We start from the raw sequence: 19,720 nt of genomic DNA, 5'->3' as shown, positions 1-19,720 counted from the left end.
GGTAGCGAGTAAGGACAGCATATAATTACCCAACAACTGAGCACGCCGAAAGTTGTGAATGGTTTCTATGACAAAGTAAAGCCTAGATGCTTTCGTTATCGAAACTTGACCTTCTGTTTTTTTAAACGACAGACTTCGCAGCCAGCTGTTAGAGGGCAGGACAATTGCAGGGCCAGTTGCTACGATCCTATTGACTCTAACAGCCTCTCCCAGTCGAGATTCGAACATTCGATGACTGGCTTATTAGGCCAGCGTCATACCTCGAAGCCAACTGGGAGGTTTCTATGACATACTGTTTAAATTTTCCAACTGTAGCAGTTAAATCCAATAACCCGTATTACTCTGCAGTATACCGCTAGTCCGACACCCAATAATCCGACGACTTGATAGTTCGGATCTCACTAATCCGGAAAATTCCGAATTAAAAAGGATTGTACTTAGCTTCATTCAACCGAACACTGCCTTCATTGGGGGTCTTCATTAGAGTCAAGATGTTATTCATTCCAACTAAATGAGGCGCGCTTACGGTAACTGTTATTTCGCGGATTTCGTCTTCAGGAATATATAATTATTTCTGGGAAATAGTATTCTGGCGATTAGTTTCTTCTGGAGAATAGTATTCTGGCAATTAGTACTTTCTAGATATTAATTTTCTGCGGATTAATGCTTTCTGGTCAATGGTTTTTTGGTTATTGGTGCTTTCCGGGGTTTGGTTTTCTAGGAAAAAAGCTTCGGCGTTTTATTTTCTGGGGAATAGTTTTCCGGGAATTGTTATACAATCTTTACACACTTTTCGTCGATTATACCACAGAGAACAGACTACCAGGTAATCGACAAAAAATGTGTAAAAGATTTTTATGTAATCTACGAGTAATCCTTCAATAGAGCACCCCTCGAGCAGTAAGTGGCAAACTAAATCTTGATGTCGCTGCCATCGCTGCTATGTAACTCCAGCACAAAGAAATATTGATAAAGGTACATGGATATTTTTTGATGCGTTTGGCAAACTATTTCTGGAGGGCGCCACCGACAGATTTTACACACAAAAAATCGATTATTTCCTTCGAGCCTGTTAATCTGTTCTCTGTGATTATACCTGGTAGTCTGTTCTCTATGATAAAGATTACAAAAGTAATCTCTGATTACTACGCAATTATTTGTCTTACTGGAAACCCCTTGGTTTGACTTTGTGTCCTTTTTGTCAAACGCGTATTTTTATCATTTTTATATTTTTATACGACCTAAACAAAAACATACACAATTTTGTTAACCACCGGCATCACTCAACGATTTCTTATCTCACATATTTTTGGTTTAACTCGTTTAACATTGCACTTTATGAGTTATGTGATGTGTTTTTAACATCTTAGGCGTTTCCGGGATTCTTTGAAAATTTAGATGACATATGTCTTGCCGATAAGAATGGATAAAAAAACCGATATAAAGGCAAGCACAAAAAATGTGTTTGAATAATTTTGATACTCAACAATAAGATCTTACAGATTGAATTTGCTGTGCAAATCGTCGACCATCGATGCGTCGAGAAGGTACGCGAAGCACTCGCGGATGTTGGCCAGGTGCATATCGATCAAAAGAAAGGTAGTGTACTAGTGGAGACGGTTCTTCCTTGGATTGATATACAACGACGAATCGAAGCTACTGGTAGACGAGCGGTACTGTCAGGCTTTGGTGGTAAGTAGCGACATTTTCCGCTCTGTTAACTTAATTCCGTTACGTTAATTGCTAGCAAAGATTTTTTTTTTGCTAGGGGGGACTTAGACTACTTTGTCCATTGAATTGAACTTTTGTAGTTTTGTAGCAAAGATTAAAAGGTCGGTAGATTTTTCATTTGATGTTCAATTACAATTTTGTATTGTGCAAAGCGTCCACAGCTATATGGATAAGAGTGGCTGTCAAACTCATATTTTTCATGTCCCAAACATTGGTATCAAAATTTAGGATCGGTACCATGGAAAATCCGCTTACCCAAATACAATGTGAATCTGAATCATTCCTACATGAGAAATACTGATCCATAGCTTTTGAAGGTAAAAATTAGTGTCAAATGGACATAGGTCGATTCAGGTTCATCTGTTCAGTCAATTATTGAGAAGCATACAAGCCCTCGAAATTATTAAATTTTGCATGAATGGAAATTAATATGAATACCTATATGAATATAGGGTACTACCACTTGCTTTAGCGGAACGTCCGTTCATAGCAATGGGCCTATCATGACATAAGCGTGCTCATAAGCGGGGAAACGATGTGGAATAGCATACCTTTGGCCGTTAGGCAATTACCATCCTTAGCCTTATTTAAAAAACACCTCAATTAGGAATAATATTTTTATACTTGTTTTAATCTGTAATTTAATATTTGTTTACCATATTTTATAAATGTACTTTCCTTGACTTGAGTTAAAGCGATGTAGCTGACAGGTTTTCGTCAAATTAGTGATAATAAATTACAAATTACAAATTACGAAAAGAATTGTACCTATTGAACGATCGGTCATATTCATCATCCTGTAGGAACGGCCAAAGGGAAATTGGTCGGTAAGCAACATCACTTACACGTACCAGGGGTGTTGAGAATCGCCTTCCAGGGACTAGATCCATGAGCCAAACGTTGAATAAGCCCTCTTAATGCAGAATGGTTCCGGCAAGTGGGGAGAAGGGCCCGCCCGTTATCCATGATATGTTGTTAACCGGACCAAGGTTAGAACCTTAGAGTTGGCTGCTCCACTCTCCCTAAGCGCACCGCTTCAAACAAGTGCCCTGATTGTTATTATATATGTACATATATACAATACAATATACAGTATAATAATAGTTTAATTTTTCTCTGGCAATAATACACAAATGAAAGCAGAGTACTTATCTTGAGTTTTCCATAGTTCTTATGGTTCCTTGTTATGGTTAAAGGATGGTTCCAGAGTACAGTCAAACACCAAAACGCCTTAACTGTAACAAAAAAAAAGTCAGTATGAATACAATAATGGTTCATGTGATTCCGCATGCCTAAACTACATTTGTAAGATTAGGCAGCCTGTGCCACACGGCAGCGCACCTCCTAGCTCGGCTACTCTATTTCAAAGATGGAGCATTACCAGGTTAGGTCGCGTGGAGGCGCTAGGTAGGCACTTTGGGACGGCCAGAGCTATGTTGAACGGTTTGTTGTTGCCTCCCCAATTTCATACCCAATTTTACATGAATGGAAATTAACAACTAATTTGTGTGTTCGATTTCTATCTATCTCGAGTATCTATTTTTGTTTTTGTGTTTTCCTTAACCTGATATAAAGTCGTAAACTAAAGGTTACCGTGACAAATAAACAAACAAATTACAAATTACAAGCTTTACACGAAACAACACAAACTAACTTTTATCGTTTTTATTTAGGACAATCCGCAGTGTCTATCGTAAACTACGGCAATGAAAATAGTAAGATACGCGGAGTAGTTCGGTTCTGCACAGCAGCTAATACGGGAACTATCGTAGACGGCATAGTAGACGGATTGGAAGAAAATAAGCCATATAAGCTTAACGTACATGAATGTGGTGATTTATCGAAAGGATGTGCCTCTGTGGGCGAAATATATAATTCCAGCGATATTCGGTCGGATGAAAACGGCAGAGCAACTATAAGGCTTTATAACGAAAAGATTGCAGTAGGTGATTTGATTGGAAGATCCGTGGTAATAGCTAAGACGCATAACGATGTAAGGTTGGCGTGCGGAATTATAGCTCGATCGGCCGGTATCTTTGAAAATTATAAAAAGATATGTGCGTGTGACGGTGTAACAATTTGGGATGAACGTGACAGACCATCAGCTGGAAATAACCGTCGCGTGGAACAAAACTCAGCACTTTAATTAAGCAACAGATAAAAGTAAAATAATTGTTATATTAGTCGTGGATTAAACAACGATCTTATGTTTTATTGGTGAATTGCTAACATTTTTTTCTTACTCTAATCGTTATTCGTTATCTACGATGACAATGAATTCCTGATTAGCCGTCGGATTTCTAGCTTCGTTTTTTAGCTTCATCAGTTGCGCTCGGCACAGTTGCTTGTAAGTTACCACCATTTCCATACATTTTGGTGGGGAAGAAATGGAAATTTTTATGTGAATTTTTAGATATTCTACACTCGTTTCCAAAGTTATTAGTTTTGTCATCATTTCCATAACAAGAATGAAGTTTTCTTTACTCAGACGGTAGCTCATTTCCCCCAAGGTAGATTTATACCAACTGCTATATTCTCCAGTCACATGTTCATTAGCTGCGGTTATTTCTCTTGCAATTAGTATCAAATGCACAAACTTTTCGAACAGTCTCTCATTTACAACTTGATCAAATACTTCTCGAATGATTGTTCGCAGACGTAGTATCTGCACTTTATCGTTTTTAACCGTTATTGACGTCAAACGTAGTAGATGCAAAAAATATTTCCATGAGATATTGTCCAAAGTTTTGATATTATCGAAAAGTTTTCCAATGGCACATGTTGTATCTTGAACCATCTCTAACATCAATTCGTATAGAACGCTTTTGGAGCACGCATTAATTTCAGTCAGCCAGTCTTGCTGCATACCAATAGCTTGTTCTGCTGAAACAAATGATTCTCTGCCTAGTAGTAACTGTATATGTTGGATCCTTAACGCATTAAGTTCTATATCCGGAAGATAGTTTCGCAGACGATGCAAATAATTGCAAGGAATAACGTTGATATTTTCAAGTAAGTCGTCTAAAGCGAAGTGGAAACAGTCCTTGAGAATTTCTCGCGTTGCTGCCGAGCAACCAAAATCTAGAAAAATTGTTATTTTCAAAAGTTTTATCAAATACTTGCTATTTTATGATAGAATGTATAAAGCTTAGTCTATCTTTTTCAGAACATTATTAAATACAATGCTGGTTTATCTTGAATCATGCCTTTAAGATTATTTACTTACCTAAAGAAGAAATTATTGTCAATTCAGCCAATAATATATGTTCAGTCTCCAGTAAGTCGTTCATAACTTGCTGTACTGTTTCTCTGGAACTCAAACTAAATAAATGCAGTTTTATTAGTACAAAGAAAGTTGTTTGTTGAGGCTTTTGTTGGTTAGGGGGACTTAAACTACGTTGTGTACTGAATTAGACTTTTGTATGACCGCCATCCGGGGTGACATTGTCCAACAAAAACCAACAATGTTTGTGTATAAAAATAGGTTAGATCTACGCAAACTGAAGGCTCAAATATTTATTCATGGCGTGGAGTGGAACACAAATAATATTAGCGAACTGTTTGACTTAAAAAGGGTTTCAAACTTTAGGGTTAAAAATACTGGGAAAAAACGTTGACAATAAATGTCCAATATAAACGAACCCAAACATGAAATTGCATCAACTTGCTATTCTGAAGATGGATAAAGTATTCATTTTTAATGTATTGAAAGGTTATTAAGGGGGGGCCCTACTCTGGAAGACCGAAAAATAATAGATTTTCGTAAATTTTTTTCAGATGCTAGAATTATAGTTAAGTGTTGGGGTATTTTGATTATTGGTTAAGGTATATTTGAAGATATATTCTGTATTTTTTGGATACCAGAATAGTAATTATTATGCTGGTGGCAGGTGGGCGCTTGGATGCACTCTAGAAAATAGTTTCTTGCTGGCGGTACGTGCCGGGAACCAACGGAGTATCGTAGAACGGATTTCAAGGATGATTTTGAAGCTTTAGGTTAATACCTAAATTGTTTCGTAGCAGTTTTTGAAAATTCGAAAAATTACCAATATGGCGACAATTTTTTCAAAAGAAAGGTGTTTTTTCATCAAAAATCGCCAATTAAAAGCTCAATTGAAAAATTGAGATATCAAAACAATATCGTAACAATTTAGATAATTCATTTTTACATGCTGAAAAAAAATTTCAGCCAAATCGGTCCACTAGATACTCGTACCGCCAGCTAAAGCAACATGGTTTTGGGGAAAACGCGTTCAAAGTTTCGTACAGCGATGGACTTCGCTTGAGGTGACTTCACAATATTTGCCGTAAGTTTTCACCAAGATCAGATATTAAAAAATCCTCTTGGCATGACATTTTTGAAGGTGTAAGCATCTCGAAAATGCTAAAAATAAAATTCGATTTTTCCGACTTTCCAGAGTAGGATCCCCCCTTAAACGTCGGACGGCTTTTGACTATGATTTTTTTTTTCTAAATTTTGCACTTCTGAGCTCCACGAGGTGAGATTGTGCCAAACTATAACGATCGGTTCGGTGTGTAAAATTCACATACACAACAAGAATACGTCAGTGTCCATCAAAACTCTTGCATTGCTTCCTGGGGAACACAAAATTTTAACAATTTAGATTGCATTATCTTTTAAGGAGCAAACAGTATTGTAAGTCTGCGAAATAATTAAAATTCATTTTTTTCTTTTTTTCTAGAAATTTCAGATCCTTCAGATCCTGAATAAACACTTTCATATAAGCCAAATATGTTTTACCTTATATATTGTGTCAGTTATAAAGGTGGGGCTGATTGCGTGTCCTCTAGCTGCAGGATCTTGAATGAAGTAAATAATTAACTTTGTTAAATGATCAAATAGATAAGCCTTCTGAGATTATACGTCCCTTTTATTACCCCTTTCTAAAGCCTGGAGACGCTACTATATATTTAGTAGCTGTCTATATATTGCGTACTTATTATTGATTGTTGTAGACCCCCGAGTAGTTTTCGTCCATACGTTTTATTATAATTTGTAAGGTGGTTTGTTTTTGGTCGTCCCCCGATTTCTAATAGCCAACGTGGTTCATGGTCGACCCCATACGTACTAGTTCATATTGTTCTGCATGTGTGTTGTTCATAGATACACTATACTGTTTATTTATTAGATATTTAACTTTATGGTTTTGGCACAATATGTCACCCCCTAGAAGGGGTGAGATTGTGCCAAAGTTCACAGTAATTACAATATATTATTTATAAGGGTTACTAGTGTGTGACTGTATTGGTGGTTTGTGTGCATCGCAGAACGATTTCGCTATGGAAAAAAAATTTCGCGATGAATACAAATCGCATATACGTATACGCGGCGAAGTGTGCGTAAGATAAATATCAGCAATCTCTATGTTCATTGTACGTTGTAACTGAACCATCTTTCTGGCAGTTAACTTAACATTAAAGTGTATATTGACAGAGACAGACTTTGAATCAACTTAATCGCTAAATTGTGTGTATAACAAGCAAAAGCAAAACCTATACTTTTTTGGCACAATCTCACCTCGGCAGACGGTATTTATTGAGATTTACCTTAATACGTATTCCGTGGCTGTAATTATTCCTGCATTTTTGTACAATGCTAGTATTTTTGCACTTCCTAAACCCCATGTATGTTGCTTATAAAATTGTTTGAGGACATCCTGTAAATGTGCAGTTATATTATCTATTTCATATAGTTTTTATGAGATAAATTTCCTAAATGTATTTATAGTACCAATCAATATAAGTTTAGTATAAGTATAAGTATACTAAACATTTAATTGAGATCAATTAAAAGGGAACAAAAAATCAGTTTTATATTTTTTGGAATTTTTCGTAATTATTCACTAAAACTTATTGACATTGCCTGGACCAACATGTGCTAAAAATACTTAACAATATCGGCTTGAGACACTATTTTTTTGTTACAGATTGTTAATTTAAATTCGAATTTTAAAGTAAACTTTGCTTCTTTTGAATGGTTACATTAGGAATCTTTGTTCTATTCAACCCATACCCATAACGTCGTAAAATCGTATTTTACTTACTTTTTCCTTCGGACTAAGATGTTGTATTTGAATCAGATATTCATCTTCGTACTGCACATGCAGTTTCTCTATCCTTATAACAGTCTCCTAAAAACATTTCCTGATTTGCAGATAAGTGTTGAAGTTGAATGTAAAAATGCTAATTGCGGCTTTATTAACTGCTGCATTGGTTCAAAATATTCACTATTCCGATGTATAACGATAATTTTGTTTTGAGATTCTTTGACTACAATGCAGTTTAACGATATATGTCAATTACCTGTAAAATACATTCTAATTTATTATAAATCATTGTTGTTTTTGTGTGTTCATTCAATAATTTTATGCTCTGTGGCTTCAAAAAACATAATATGTAGCTTATCTTTATCTCTTTATTACTATAGTTACTATATATATAGTTCGGCGGATAGAAAATCGGGAGCCAAATAAACGTCAAAAGCGGAGCCAAAAGCTTTTCAAAATCCAAAATGCAGGGATAATGTTAAAAAAACACACTTTATTTTCATAGAACTAGTCATTTTCAACACCCGCCAGTGATTATTTTTCGTAAAAACCTGCACATTTCACCATAATTTCAAATTAAATTTCATAAATCAGGGATGCCAATTCGCCTGGTTTTCTATCCGCCGAACTATATATATAGTAACTATATTTATTACTGGAGACCAGCACCAGAGACCTAGAGTGACTATATACAGAGTGGCGACAATGTCAAAATTGGAATTATAATTATCTGTCAGTGTCATTCCAATCGAGCAGACGACCTACACAACGCGTATGCAGGAAAGAGAAAGCAAAACCTTGGAAAAACCGCATTGCATACATTTGGGATGACTTGTCGCCACTCTGTATATAGTCACTCTACAGAGACCCTTCGTTTTGTTGTTTATTGATTCTTGATTCCGTTGATGCTCCAGGGATGCCGAACTTTTCTGCAAAAATATTGTTATTTAACTGCTCGATAAAATTTATAAATAAATATTTATTTAGTTTGATCCTTCATGAAGTATTCCACCACGCACACATATAAAGATTTTTTGACATTAGCTGAGGCCCTCGCTGAGGCTGTTTGCTATAGGAATAATATCAAAAACATCAAATATCAAACTCCCGGATCCTCTCCTCCACTCTTCGCTCCCCTCTCACTCCTACATAACCGATCCTCAGCTAATGTCATTCTGGTTAGTGACGAAACAGCAAATTACTTCATGGGCAGAGCTGCCATAAATACAGATATTTGTGCATGCATAAATTTGGGACCGTACGGTTTTCTCCGGAGTATTTAATTTTCTCGATCTAATCTTTTAAATAACATAAATAGTTTATGGACTACTTTAAAACTCGGGAACATTAGTAGAGCCAGAAATCACATCAACTGTATTTCAGTTTGAATTGATGGGTCCCAAATTTATGTATGCACAAATATCTGTATTTGTGGCAGCTCTGCCAGGGGCTTGCGATGGGTGCCATGTTTTTGTTGCCAACATCTCAGCACATCTCGACAAGGTTGGCAGCAAATTTACCTGTCAGACGGGCGCTTTTCCTATACGGGAATGACACTTCCAATACCAACCTGTACAAAAAACAACGTAGCCAACAAAGAGCGGGCCCAAGCTGACAGCTTCATAGATGGGCTCAAGCTGACAACCGAGTCGGATGTGTAAATTGTTAAATTTTGTTAGTTTTAGTTTGATTTTAGCCAAGGTTTTAGCATCACAAAGCCAATGCCAGGCAATTGATGCGAAATACATGAAACTGTGAAAATGGTAAGTTAAATTCGTTTTGTGGAATCGCTTAGTGTTTGCCGCCCTTTTCATGTTAGCAACGAAAATGTGACGTCATATCAGCCCCCTGTTTTCCTGCAATAGCCAGGGGTTTGAAATGAACGTCAACTGCATATGATTGCAGTGTAACCGTTTTTTCTGACGTTTCGGTCCGAGTGACAGCTAACGCTTTATTCAATGGAATCTCTAATTGCCGGCGAACTAGTTGAAAGATGCTCTCTTCACTCCTACATGAGAAAGAGATAGCATGATTACATACCCTTGGCAATAGCGCCCTTCGTTAAGTCGACTGTCAAACACCGTTCGTTATTAAGATAGGGACAAGTAGCTGGCAGGCAGCCATGTTTTCAAAGCCAACATGTTAGCGTCAGCGTAAACGAGAAATCATATATTCGCCACTCTTCACACAAGTTAGCTCTTCAGCTGTCAGTGGGGCCCACGACTCCTGAGCCCGCCTGATGTTAGCTCTCGTCAACGCAAAGCAAATGAGATAAAGGTGCTAGAGTGACTATATACAGAGTGGCGACAAGTCATCCCAAATGTATGCAATGCGGTTTTTCCAAGGTTTTTCTTTCTCTTTCCTGCATACGCGTTGGATAGGTCGTCTGCTCGATTGGAATGACACTGACAGATAATTAAGATTCCAATTTTGACATTGTCGCCACTCTGTATATAGTCACTCTAAAAGGTGCCAGTTAGCTGGATAGGGATAGCACCCCGCTGAGCTCTGCTTCTGGGGAGCCAAAGCCCGAGGTGATATATACAGGTGTGGCAATGTTGGTTAAGTGGTATTACTGCAATGAAGAAATTTCATCATGCTGTGGGTGAAATCGTAAATCGACCAATCACGATGAAGCGTGACGTCAAACTCCCAAAAACAGACCCCATTGTCCGACGCGTCCGAACGTTTTCTGATTTTTCGCTACTACACGGTAAAAAAATAACACGTTGAAGCAAAGTGATTTACCGTTGGATTCGCACTACTTGCCTATCATTACGATTCGAAACGAAAATCCATTGAAAATGAATCAACACAAAGCAAAATGAAATCAATAGAAAATCACTTCAATTTCCAATGCACTATGTTTTAAACTTTTGAGCTGTCAAATGAATTGAATGTATTCGATTTAAAATCAATGATGTTTGATTTTTTTTTATTATTTGATTTAAACAAAATACAAATAAAAAAAATTAACCTCAGTTGTTAACAAATAAAGTGGATTGTTGTTTTAATGCTGGCATGTCCAAATATGGTTGAGTGTTGTCGTAGTGGTGTAATGAATCCAACCTGAAACCAGAAACAACCTGAAAACAGATAAAAGTTTATTAATTTTAACGACATACATAATTTAGCTATACTCACACTCCAGAATAGCATTAATTTCAGTCGAAAACATATTTTCACCTTCTGGGTTCATGATTTTTTTTCGATTACCTACTAAAGGATACTTTGTTTTTCGATTACTGAAGTAGACTTCGCGAGTTTTTGACAGTTGTGAAATGCGAAAAATAATTAGTTGCAAATTCAATAGATATGCATTATGATTCGATGGTGATTTCCATTGAATAGTATTCGATGGAAGATCTCTTCTTCGAAAAATTGAAATCTCTCGAAAATCAACACTAAATCACTTCAATATGCAATGCTGCGTAACAGATTGATTCAAATGCAAGAACACTTGATTTGGGCGTGACGATTTTTTACCGTGTAATACCATCAAATGTCTTCATCTGCCACATCTTTTTAAACCTCATTGGTCCAAGCCAAGGGTTTCCAGTAAGTGCGTAGTAATCAGAGATTACTTTTGTAATCATTTTCGAATTAATTAGGTAATCAATGGTAATCATTAGAGTAATCAATGATAATCTTAAGTAATCATTGGTAATCATGATTAATTTATAGTAATCACAAGAGTTTGATTACTGGTAATCAGAGGTAATCAGTAAAGTAATCAAAAGTAACTTTTTTCAAAGGTGCGTAGTAATCATTGCTGTTGGAAGCCCCTTGGTCCAAGCCAACACATTTCGATTTTCGAGCAGTTTTTTCGGTTTTCGTGTTACTCCATAATGTTCATATGGCATCACTGCCGAGAAAAAATATGAACTGCGTCAGTGCGTGTGCGTCTGAGTGACGTTTAAAATTGTTGTCATTTAATTTTGTGTTTGATATGTTTGTTGTCCTATTCCTGGTATTTCTGTTATTGTGATTATTGTGACCTGAATTAATTGCTTATTTTTAGGTTTGCAGACTCTTAAATCCTATTATCTACGTTGAACTAAGTTATAATTTTATTATAGCTCGGCAGTCAATGACAAGTTCATAAAGAATTTGTGCAAGATGTCTTTAGTGGCTTACGATTACAGCAGTGATGATGGATCCGAGTCTGAAGAAGTTGAGCAGCCCAAAACAACGGATATAGAATTGAATAAAGGTACTGCTCGGGACGACCCTTATCTAAACACTGATATAGACCTAGAGAATGAGGAAATTAAACGCCTTCCTCTGCCTGTTCCAAAAACTGCCTATAACAAATTGAATATCAAAGAGGAAGACGATGAATTTCTGCAGAAGAAAGCTATCCCCGAGGCAAAACCTGCGCCAGCAACTCCCTTCGATTCAATTCGCGCCAACAAACAGAATGGTAAAGTCCAAATAGCGATACCATCGTTACGTGATTTTATAGATGAGGATAAAAGTAAAGGAAAACCTAAACTCGTTGGTGCGCAGGCACCAAAGAAATCTACAGGTCTCCTCAATATGCTACCCAAACCGAAGTTTGCAACTTTTTCGTCTGTGGATGTTACGTCCGTTTCTCTCAGCAAGCCCGTCGTAAATCGTCTTGTTCCAGATTCAGTAGCAAATCGAACTCGCCGTGTTGCCGGAAATGATGCCGACGCAGAGGTAAAAATGAAACATCCACCAAAATCTACTAGTAGTAATGTAGGTGAAGACAGTGATGACGAAGAAAACACAGATTTCTTCTCATTTAACAGTGACGAAAAACTTCCGGAGATAAGTGCAAATGAAATTACTTTAATGGTGGCGAAAAAGGCCGCTAAAATGGCTGAAGCAGTGAAGAAGTTTGATGATCCGACTCCGCAAGAGCATGACACAGGTCGAATTGATATTCAGCAAGAAACGGTATCCGTCGAATATGAAAGTAATCAGCTAGGTAATAAACATGCTCTTGCGACATTGATTGGTGGCAATAAAGCGAAACGAGCTCGGGCTGACAACGTTAGTATTATTGATATAAATTCCGCCGACATAGTACCCTCGAAAGACGACTTTTTGCGTCGCAAACTGCAGGAAGAAACTGGCTATGTCCCAACCGGACATCTAACAGGAGATTGGACTTGTACGAGTAAGCGTAAGTCACACATTACCTATCTAGCTACGAAAGCGCAAGCTAATGCACAGGAACTAGAAGCGATGTGGTCCTCTAACCGCCAAAGTCGACGGCAAACCCAAAGCAAATACGGGTTTTAATCAGTTGTGCATACTGAATTGCTTAATAAACGATATTTAAGATCAATGTCAATATGTTTGGAATTTATTGGTTTATCACGCCTTACTACGCACTCTTAAATGATTCTACCTGCACTGTGTTCAAAATACCGTTTTTAAAAAAATAAAATAGGCCATTTAAACGGAAAATGCCTGTTGGTTTGTATTGCCACCCTACACCTCTGAACCAATTTTTAAAAAAATTGCTCGACGAATTTTTAAGTTACGCCCTTTTGAAGTCTTAAAGGCCAAATTGCTCATATAAAGTAAATAAAAATCTTCAATGACACTTCCAAAATGCACGTAAATCACAGTCGGTATTGATTTTTTGACCTCAAATTACGCCAGAATTTAAAAATTAGATCACTGTCAGATCCACTACCTGACGCCACGGTGGTTATATATGGACAAGTTCCAGGGACTTCCGGGAACACCCAGACCAGTGGCCAGTTTTGTGCATAAACAAAAACTTATCGTGCGGTATCGTAAATCACACTAGAATCCAATAACTAGATCAATGAAAGCCAAAACTGCTTTCTAGGCTCAAGTTTGGTCATACCTGAACATATTTGGGGGACTCTGGAAAACCCTGGGAAATGACCAATTTCGAACATGAACAAAAACTCATCATGACACCTTAAATCACACTAAAACTTTTAAAATAGATCCAAGTAAGCCAAATTGAGTACCAAGAACCACAATGGCCAATTCCGAACATGTCTTTATTATCAAAAATGTACCACATTGTGTTATTGACTTCCCAGAGGTTCCCGGGGTCGCTCAAATGTGTCCAGATATGACCAAATCTTATCCTAGGTAGCAGATAGCTAGATAGCAGTTATTGAATTCTAGTGTCATTTAAGGTATCGCACGATAGGTTTTTGTTCATGAACGAAATTGGCCACTTGTCTGGGTGTTCTCGGAAGTCCCCGGAACTTGTCCAGATATAACCAACGTGGTGCTATAGGTAGTTGATCTAACTGTCAGTGGTCTAGTTTTTTAATTCTGGCGTAATTTGAGGTGTCGCATGGTAAGCATTTGTTCATGTTCGATACTGGCTATTTTCTACAGCGATAACTTAATCCGGAACATTTCCGGTTAGTCCCAATACAGCATAAAACTCCTAAAATTGTCACCATATGTTGCATAAAAAATCAATACCGGCTGTGATTTACGTTTATTTTGGAAGTGTCATTGAATATTTTCATTTACTTTGAGCAATTTGCCCTTTAAGACTTCAAAAGGGCGTAACTCAAAAATTCGTCGATCGATTTTTTTTTAAAAATTGGGTCAGAGGTGTAGGATGGAAATACAAACCAACTGGCATTTTCCGTTTAAATGACTTATTTTATTTTTTAATAACGGTATTGAACCGTAGAACCGGTATTGAACACCGTGACCTGTAAATAGGTAGGATTTAGTAGTAGAATCAATATATATAGAATGCCAGTGTCCTAGGCGTTATTGTCATATTATTTGGATAGTCGCCGGAATCGAAACCACAACGAACATTAAATGGATTATTGAAGATAGCATAGCTATAGCACAGACAAACAGACGAGACACTCGCATAAATTCCATCGTCCAATCAAAAACCACTCATTTTTCAAAAAAGCATGTTTCGCAACATGACCACAACGCGGCGCGCGAGTGTTGCTTCGAGATTTCAGTATAAAGCGGGGTACGCTGCTGAAAAGAAAACAGCTCAAGAAAAAATCTTGCTATTTACCGAAGAAATTTTGACAACTCCAATGCAAGCAACCACCTGTCATTTTTTCTTGTGGTAATAATTGCGCCGGATATTATTCCGTACGGAAAAGTGACGTTTTAATTCACCTGCATGTAAAACTGCGCCATCTGAACGTGAAATAATATTTCTTATGAAGTGCGTACTGCTTAAGAAATCGTAAACGAAATCGATTTCTTGAGCATTTCTTGTCCTATCTTTTTACCCATTACTTTTCAGCAGCGTACCCCGCTTAAAACCATACAAATGTAAAAACCCTACAGCATAAAACCGTGCAAATGCAAGCTACTCCGCGACATGCATCAGAGGGTGCTAGTGCACTCAGCGAAATTTACATGTGCAAGCAAAATGTGTAGGACGATGGTTTTTAAAGGATTTTCTTCTGTGTCATGTCAATTCGTCAGTGATGGTACTCTCTGTTTTGTTTCAAAATTTAGCGGATTTGAGTGTCTCGGTCGGCGCCTCTGTAATCTATCCAGCTTTTTACGAACCATAATGGCGCATGTGTTCGTAATATTTTAACAGCATTTTTGACATTTCCCTAATACATCACACGTTTTCTTTCCGCGCGTTCACCGTAAAACTAAAGGAATGTACGGAAAGAAAACGTGCGATGTATTAGGGAAATGTCAAAAATGCTGTTCAAATATTACGAACCCGTCCACCATTATGGCTCGTAAAAAGCTGGATAGTCTTTGTAACCAAGTCGGTAACCAGAGCTGCCACAAATACAGATATTTGTGCATGCATAAATTTGGGACCTATCAATTATTTCAGTTGTTGTGATTTCTGGCTCTACTAATGTTCCTGAATTTTAAAGTAGTCCATAAACTATTTATGTTATTTAAAAGATTAGATCGAGAAAATTAAATACTCCGGAGAAAACGGTAGGGTCCCAAATTTATGCATGCACAAATATCTGTATTTATGGCAGCTCTGTCGGTAACCATCGCTGACGTTCCGTTACGAGACGTTGCCGATGATGTTTGCTGACGGTCCGTGTGATTCCAGCTCTATTATTTTTCTAGCAATCAGATTAGATCTATATTTAAATATAAATAAAATATATTTAAATTTATTGTAGAAATTTCGGTATTCCGGTAACACCAGTAAAATTTTGTCCAGTTAACCCCTAAGTTTACTCGTTTATCCGGATTTAGATTTGTTATGTGCGCTGGCGATATCCATTTTTGTTATGAGCTGTCAGTAAAGAAAACAATGGCCAGTGAGAACTGAGTTATAAATTTACTTTAAGGAAATTCTTTCGTTTAAAAACTGAAAAACCTGTGCGAATATTTGAATGATGGATGAAAAGTTACCAGCAGAATGTTATCATCAAGCCAAAAAATCAAAATTGTCCGAGGACCATGATTGTACGGAGATGATAATGGATTCTACGGTAACCAAATCAGATAAACAGCTGTCTTCGTCATCAAAGTTGAAGTTGGATAAATCATCAGAAAGGTAAAGTTTCATTTTGCAATTATGCTATTTAAAAAATGTGTATTACAAATCGAACGTAGCATTTACCTGGTAGAATCTACCTGTAACTACTTATTAAAACTAAATGCACTGCAATTGTTTTTCAAATTAATTGAAACTAACAACGCAATTTGTATTGGCCCTGTCAGCTCGGACCATAATTTATTTGCAAGAAAATTCCTGAAAAATATCACTGGACTGATTACTGATTTCTTGTTTAATATAAATTAAAATCATCAAAGCGGTTGACTTTGCCTAAAACTGTAAATTGTGCTGTTATTGCGCAAACAATTGTAGCCACTTTCTATTTAGTTTAAGCGATGATACTATGCAAGAAGATCCGGTTAAGGACGTTCCCAATGCTACAGTCTCTGAGGGTGTTAATTGTTCGGAGGCCGAACCGACTAACATGACCGTTGAGGATGACATAGTTGCGTCCGGGACCGGCGAGTCTACCGTTGAAGATTTGCCAGCAATGATCGAGAATCCTATTAGTACTCCTGAGGTACGCTTTCCTGCGTTAACCATGTTCGATATGCCTCCGTGGTCAGAAGAAGAAGTATCAAGTGGGAATGTTGAACCTCGCACTGATGAGCTTCGACCTAGAAATCGCTTTCGAGGTCGAAACTATAGACTTAGATCTGATTCTGTGGAATCGGCAAACGAACATGGAGAAGAAAATAATCAGGATTTTGAAGCAATTGTTAGGCGGCTTGTAGATGAAATCAACAATGAGGTAAATTGAACATTGTCCGACATATGCTAAATAATTTCGTTCACTTCACGTAGAATGCGAGTGATGATGATGAAAATGAGAACAACGAAGACGATGGCAGCGATGAAAACAGTACTGATACTTCCTCAGCAGACTCAGATGATTCTGACTCGTCTCTGCCGATTTCCGATGATGACGATGACGACGACGACGATAATGGTAGTACCGACAATGAGTCAGACAACAATGCCAATGAGCACGTAGATGTCTCAAACCTTCCATTCATGCAGACCTCTAACGTGAAGTACGTGGTTTGTTATATAAACACATTTGTATTTTCTGTTAATTGGTTTATTCGGAATGTAGAATATGTTATATGGAAATTAATCTTTCAGAAGTAACTGGAACTATTTTCGTGAGATTCAGCTTCGTTCATTTGGCCTTTCGTATCACAAAAAAGCATCCATTGGTGGGGTGCGGTACAATTCCAACCAGTTTCAGTCCCGCGCTTATGGTTCGAAGCATATAGTTGAAAGATTAACGCTGCAGCATCAACTGAGTAAACATGGTAGCTGTGTCAATAGCTTAAATTTTAATTCATCCGGCACGCTGTTGGCTAGTGGATCTGACGATTTAAAAATAAATCTATGGAATTGGCAGAATGGAAAATTGGTGCAATCAATCGCAAGCGAACACAGAATGAACATATTTCAAACCAAATTTTTTGAAGCTAGTGGATATCGGAACGAAATAAAAATAATTTCAACGGGAAGAGATGGTCAGGTTAGTTATAATTTTGATCGTTCGTCTACAGTTCACGATGTTGTTTGTTTTTTGTACCAGGTTCGGCTGACACGCGTTGGCCATGCAGGCGAAATCGAAAGAACGATTTTGTTCAAACAAAGCCAACCGATCCATAAGATTGCTATTCCAGCCCGGTCTCAGTTTGAGTTTCTAACAGCCTGTGAGGATGGATTAGTGAAAAGCTTTGATCTACGGGACAACGTAGTCAAAAAGGTAACAAAAACAAAGCAACGACTTTACAGTATCGCTACGCATCCATTTGATCATGAATTTTGTGTTTCGGGCAATGATGAGTCCGTCCGGGTGTACGATCGCCGTAATACTTCAAAACCGATGAAAGTCCATTATGCTCACCATACTAAAAGTGTAAGTATGGCACGTAATCTTGAATAACTTGAAAATGTACTATGCTCGTAATATTTTTCTTTTTCAGGACAAACAACGATTTACGGTGACCTGTGCCGTATACAATAATCTAGGAACAGAAATTCTAGCTAGTTATAGTGATGAAGATGTCTTCCTGTTCGATAATGTGCAACACGAAGATGGCAAATATATCCACAGATATACTGGACACTGGTAGGTTACAGCATATACTGATACCTAAAAGAAAAACATCTGTTTTTTTTCGGCAGTAATCGCAAAACAATCAAAGGAGTAAATTTCTTTGGACCAAATTCAGAATTTATAGTCAGTGGCAGTGACTGTGGAAATATATTTTTCTGGGATAAAGAAACCGAAATAATCGTTAACTGGATGAAGGGCGATCATGCCGGCGTTGTAAATTGCTTAGAGCCTCATCCAGAATTTCCTATTATGGCTACATCAGGGTTAGACCATGACGTTAAAATATGGGTACCCAAAGGTTCCGACGACGAGGTAAGTAAGAGTATATGAACTGTATTACGCAATCATTACCACAAGCTTCAATTGCAGAAGGACCCACCGGTTTTTTCACGGGAAGCGCTTAAAAAATGCGTTCAAAAAAATTTACGGATTCGACAATCTAGTCGATCGCTTAGCGATGACCGGATTCTGGATTTTCTTATGTTTCGTCAAGGTTTAGCCTCAGGGATTGGTCGTTTTCAACACCAAACATCCTCGGACAGCGAAGATCAAGCGGATGGCGCTGGTAGCGCTGGTGGTGGAGAGCCTCGCTCCCGACGGCGTACAAATAGTGAGGAAGTGGTTTTGCGATGCAACCCATCATAAGTTCGAAAACTAATCGGCGGATTCTGGCTTTTACGAAGGCGATTGTAATGTGAAACAATGTGATTTTAATAAGATTCGCAGAGCTTCAGAAGAAGCTCGTTAGGAAGGATCGTCTTTTCATTAGAATTGCTCATTTTGGTGCACCATACTTTTTTTTGTTGTTTCCCATCCCTTCAAAACATTGTAAGTTGTTAGTTTTATCTAAACAGATATTCATTTTAATTTACATTGTTACAAGCTAAATTCAAATGTATTCGTAGATATTTGCGTAACTCTAAAAGCGGGCAAATCGATACTATTTGTGAGTTTCTGAAAGAATCAATTCTGAACAAAAATGAATTTAGTAGTCAGAAATAGCACGATAATACAAATGAAGCTATTTTCTTCAGAAATAATCAAATTCTGTGATTTGGCGATGTAGGGAAGTAGTTTCGATACAAATAAATTTGATTCAATGCAAAATAAATACCCATAATGTAAAAACATGTCAAATTTATTTTATAATTTTTTTATTGAAACAAACTGAAAATCTTTTTAACCACGCGTACCTTCGGAATGACCCTACAGTGGTTCTCAGCCTCTTATCCCACAAACTCCATCCTTACCTCCTAGTTGTACAGTGGGATTTCGAATTTGGCATGGTTCGATTTTGGCGTGCCTCGATTTTGGCAA

At 37.4% G+C, this 19,720-nt stretch overlaps 4 protein-coding genes across 5 annotated transcripts; 3 read left to right on the top strand and 1 right to left on the bottom strand.

Moving 5' to 3' along the window:
* The first annotated feature begins 1,297 nt into the window (after positions 1 to 1,297).
* LOC128734539 (copper chaperone for superoxide dismutase) lies at positions 1,298 to 3,946 on the top strand. Its single transcript, XM_053828789.1, has 3 exons — positions 1,298 to 1,446; positions 1,503 to 1,692; positions 3,405 to 3,946. The coding sequence occupies exons 1-3, from the start codon at positions 1,399 to 1,401 to the stop codon at positions 3,875 to 3,877; spliced, it is 711 nt and encodes a 236-aa protein (XP_053684764.1). The 5' UTR covers positions 1,298 to 1,398; the 3' UTR covers positions 3,878 to 3,946.
* Positions 3,923 to 8,160, bottom strand: LOC128734538 (uncharacterized). Its single transcript, XM_053828788.1, has 5 exons — positions 8,056 to 8,160; positions 7,797 to 7,883; positions 7,300 to 7,409; positions 4,958 to 5,052; positions 3,923 to 4,812 (listed from the first exon to the last, which is right to left on the bottom strand). The coding sequence occupies exons 1-5, from the start codon at positions 8,086 to 8,088 to the stop codon at positions 3,983 to 3,985; spliced, it is 1,155 nt and encodes a 384-aa protein (XP_053684763.1). The 5' UTR covers positions 8,089 to 8,160; the 3' UTR covers positions 3,923 to 3,982.
* Positions 8,161 to 11,731: 3,571 nt separating this feature from the next.
* On the top strand, positions 11,732 to 13,096 carry LOC128737334 (uncharacterized). Of its 2 annotated transcripts, none has more exons than XM_053831952.1 (2): positions 11,732 to 11,820; positions 11,879 to 13,096. In XM_053831952.1, exon 2 carries the CDS (start codon positions 11,919 to 11,921, stop codon positions 13,068 to 13,070), a length of 1,152 nt encoding a protein of 383 aa, XP_053687927.1. In that variant the 5' UTR covers positions 11,732 to 11,820; positions 11,879 to 11,918; the 3' UTR covers positions 13,071 to 13,096. The 2 variants fall into 2 exon arrangements, with proteins under 2 accessions (XP_053687927.1, XP_053687926.1); XM_053831951.1 differs by having other exon boundaries at positions 11,750 to 11,769; positions 11,821 to 13,096.
* Positions 13,097 to 15,887: 2,791 nt separating this feature from the next.
* LOC128734268 (DDB1- and CUL4-associated factor 8) lies at positions 15,888 to 19,515 on the top strand. The gene is made up of 8 exons (XM_053828352.1): positions 15,888 to 16,299; positions 16,630 to 17,053; positions 17,107 to 17,336; positions 17,428 to 17,815; positions 17,876 to 18,202; positions 18,270 to 18,415; positions 18,472 to 18,715; positions 18,773 to 19,515. Exons 1-8 carry the CDS (start codon positions 16,136 to 16,138, stop codon positions 19,046 to 19,048), a joined length of 2,199 nt encoding a protein of 732 aa, XP_053684327.1. The 5' UTR covers positions 15,888 to 16,135; the 3' UTR covers positions 19,049 to 19,515.
* The last annotated feature ends 205 nt before the right edge of the window (positions 19,516 to 19,720 follow it).

Source organism: Sabethes cyaneus, chromosome 2, assembly GCF_943734655.1.
Source record: "Sabethes cyaneus chromosome 2, idSabCyanKW18_F2, whole genome shotgun sequence".
NCBI lineage: Eukaryota > Metazoa > Arthropoda > Insecta > Diptera > Culicidae > Sabethes > Sabethes cyaneus.
The sequence above is the reverse complement of the archived record's forward strand: the minus strand, read 5'-3'. Positions and strand labels throughout refer to the sequence as shown.

Coding starts and splice junctions, on each gene's coding strand:
- LOC128734538 (XM_053828788.1), bottom strand. CDS start 8,088: ATGATTTATAATAAATTAGAATGTATTTTACAG. Junction 7,410..7,796: donor ATCTTAGTCCGAAGGAAAAA/GTAAGTAAAATA, acceptor GCACATTTACAG/GATGTCCTCAAACAATTTTA. Junction 5,053..7,299: donor GCCACGGAATACGTATTAAG/GTAAATCTCAAT, acceptor GCATTTATTTAG/TTTGAGTTCCAGAGAAACAG.
- LOC128734268 (XM_053828352.1), top strand. CDS start 16,136: ATGATGGATGAAAAGTTACCAGCAGAATGTTATCATCAAGCCAAAAAA. Junction 17,337..17,427: donor ATGCAGACCTCTAACGTGAA/GTACGTGGTTTG, acceptor TTAATCTTTCAG/AAGTAACTGGAACTATTTTC. Junction 18,203..18,269: donor ATGCTCACCATACTAAAAGT/GTAAGTATGGCA, acceptor TTTCTTTTTCAG/GACAAACAACGATTTACGGT.
- LOC128737334 (XM_053831952.1), top strand. CDS start 11,919: ATGTCTTTAGTGGCTTACGATTACAGCAGTGATGATGGATCCGAGTCT.
- LOC128734539 (XM_053828789.1), top strand. CDS start 1,399: ATGACATATGTCTTGCCGATAAGAATGGATAAAAAAACCGATATAAAG. Junction 1,447..1,502: donor ATAAAAAAACCGATATAAAG/GCAAGCACAAAA, acceptor AAGATCTTACAG/ATTGAATTTGCTGTGCAAAT. Junction 1,693..3,404: donor GGTACTGTCAGGCTTTGGTG/GTAAGTAGCGAC, acceptor GTTTTTATTTAG/GACAATCCGCAGTGTCTATC.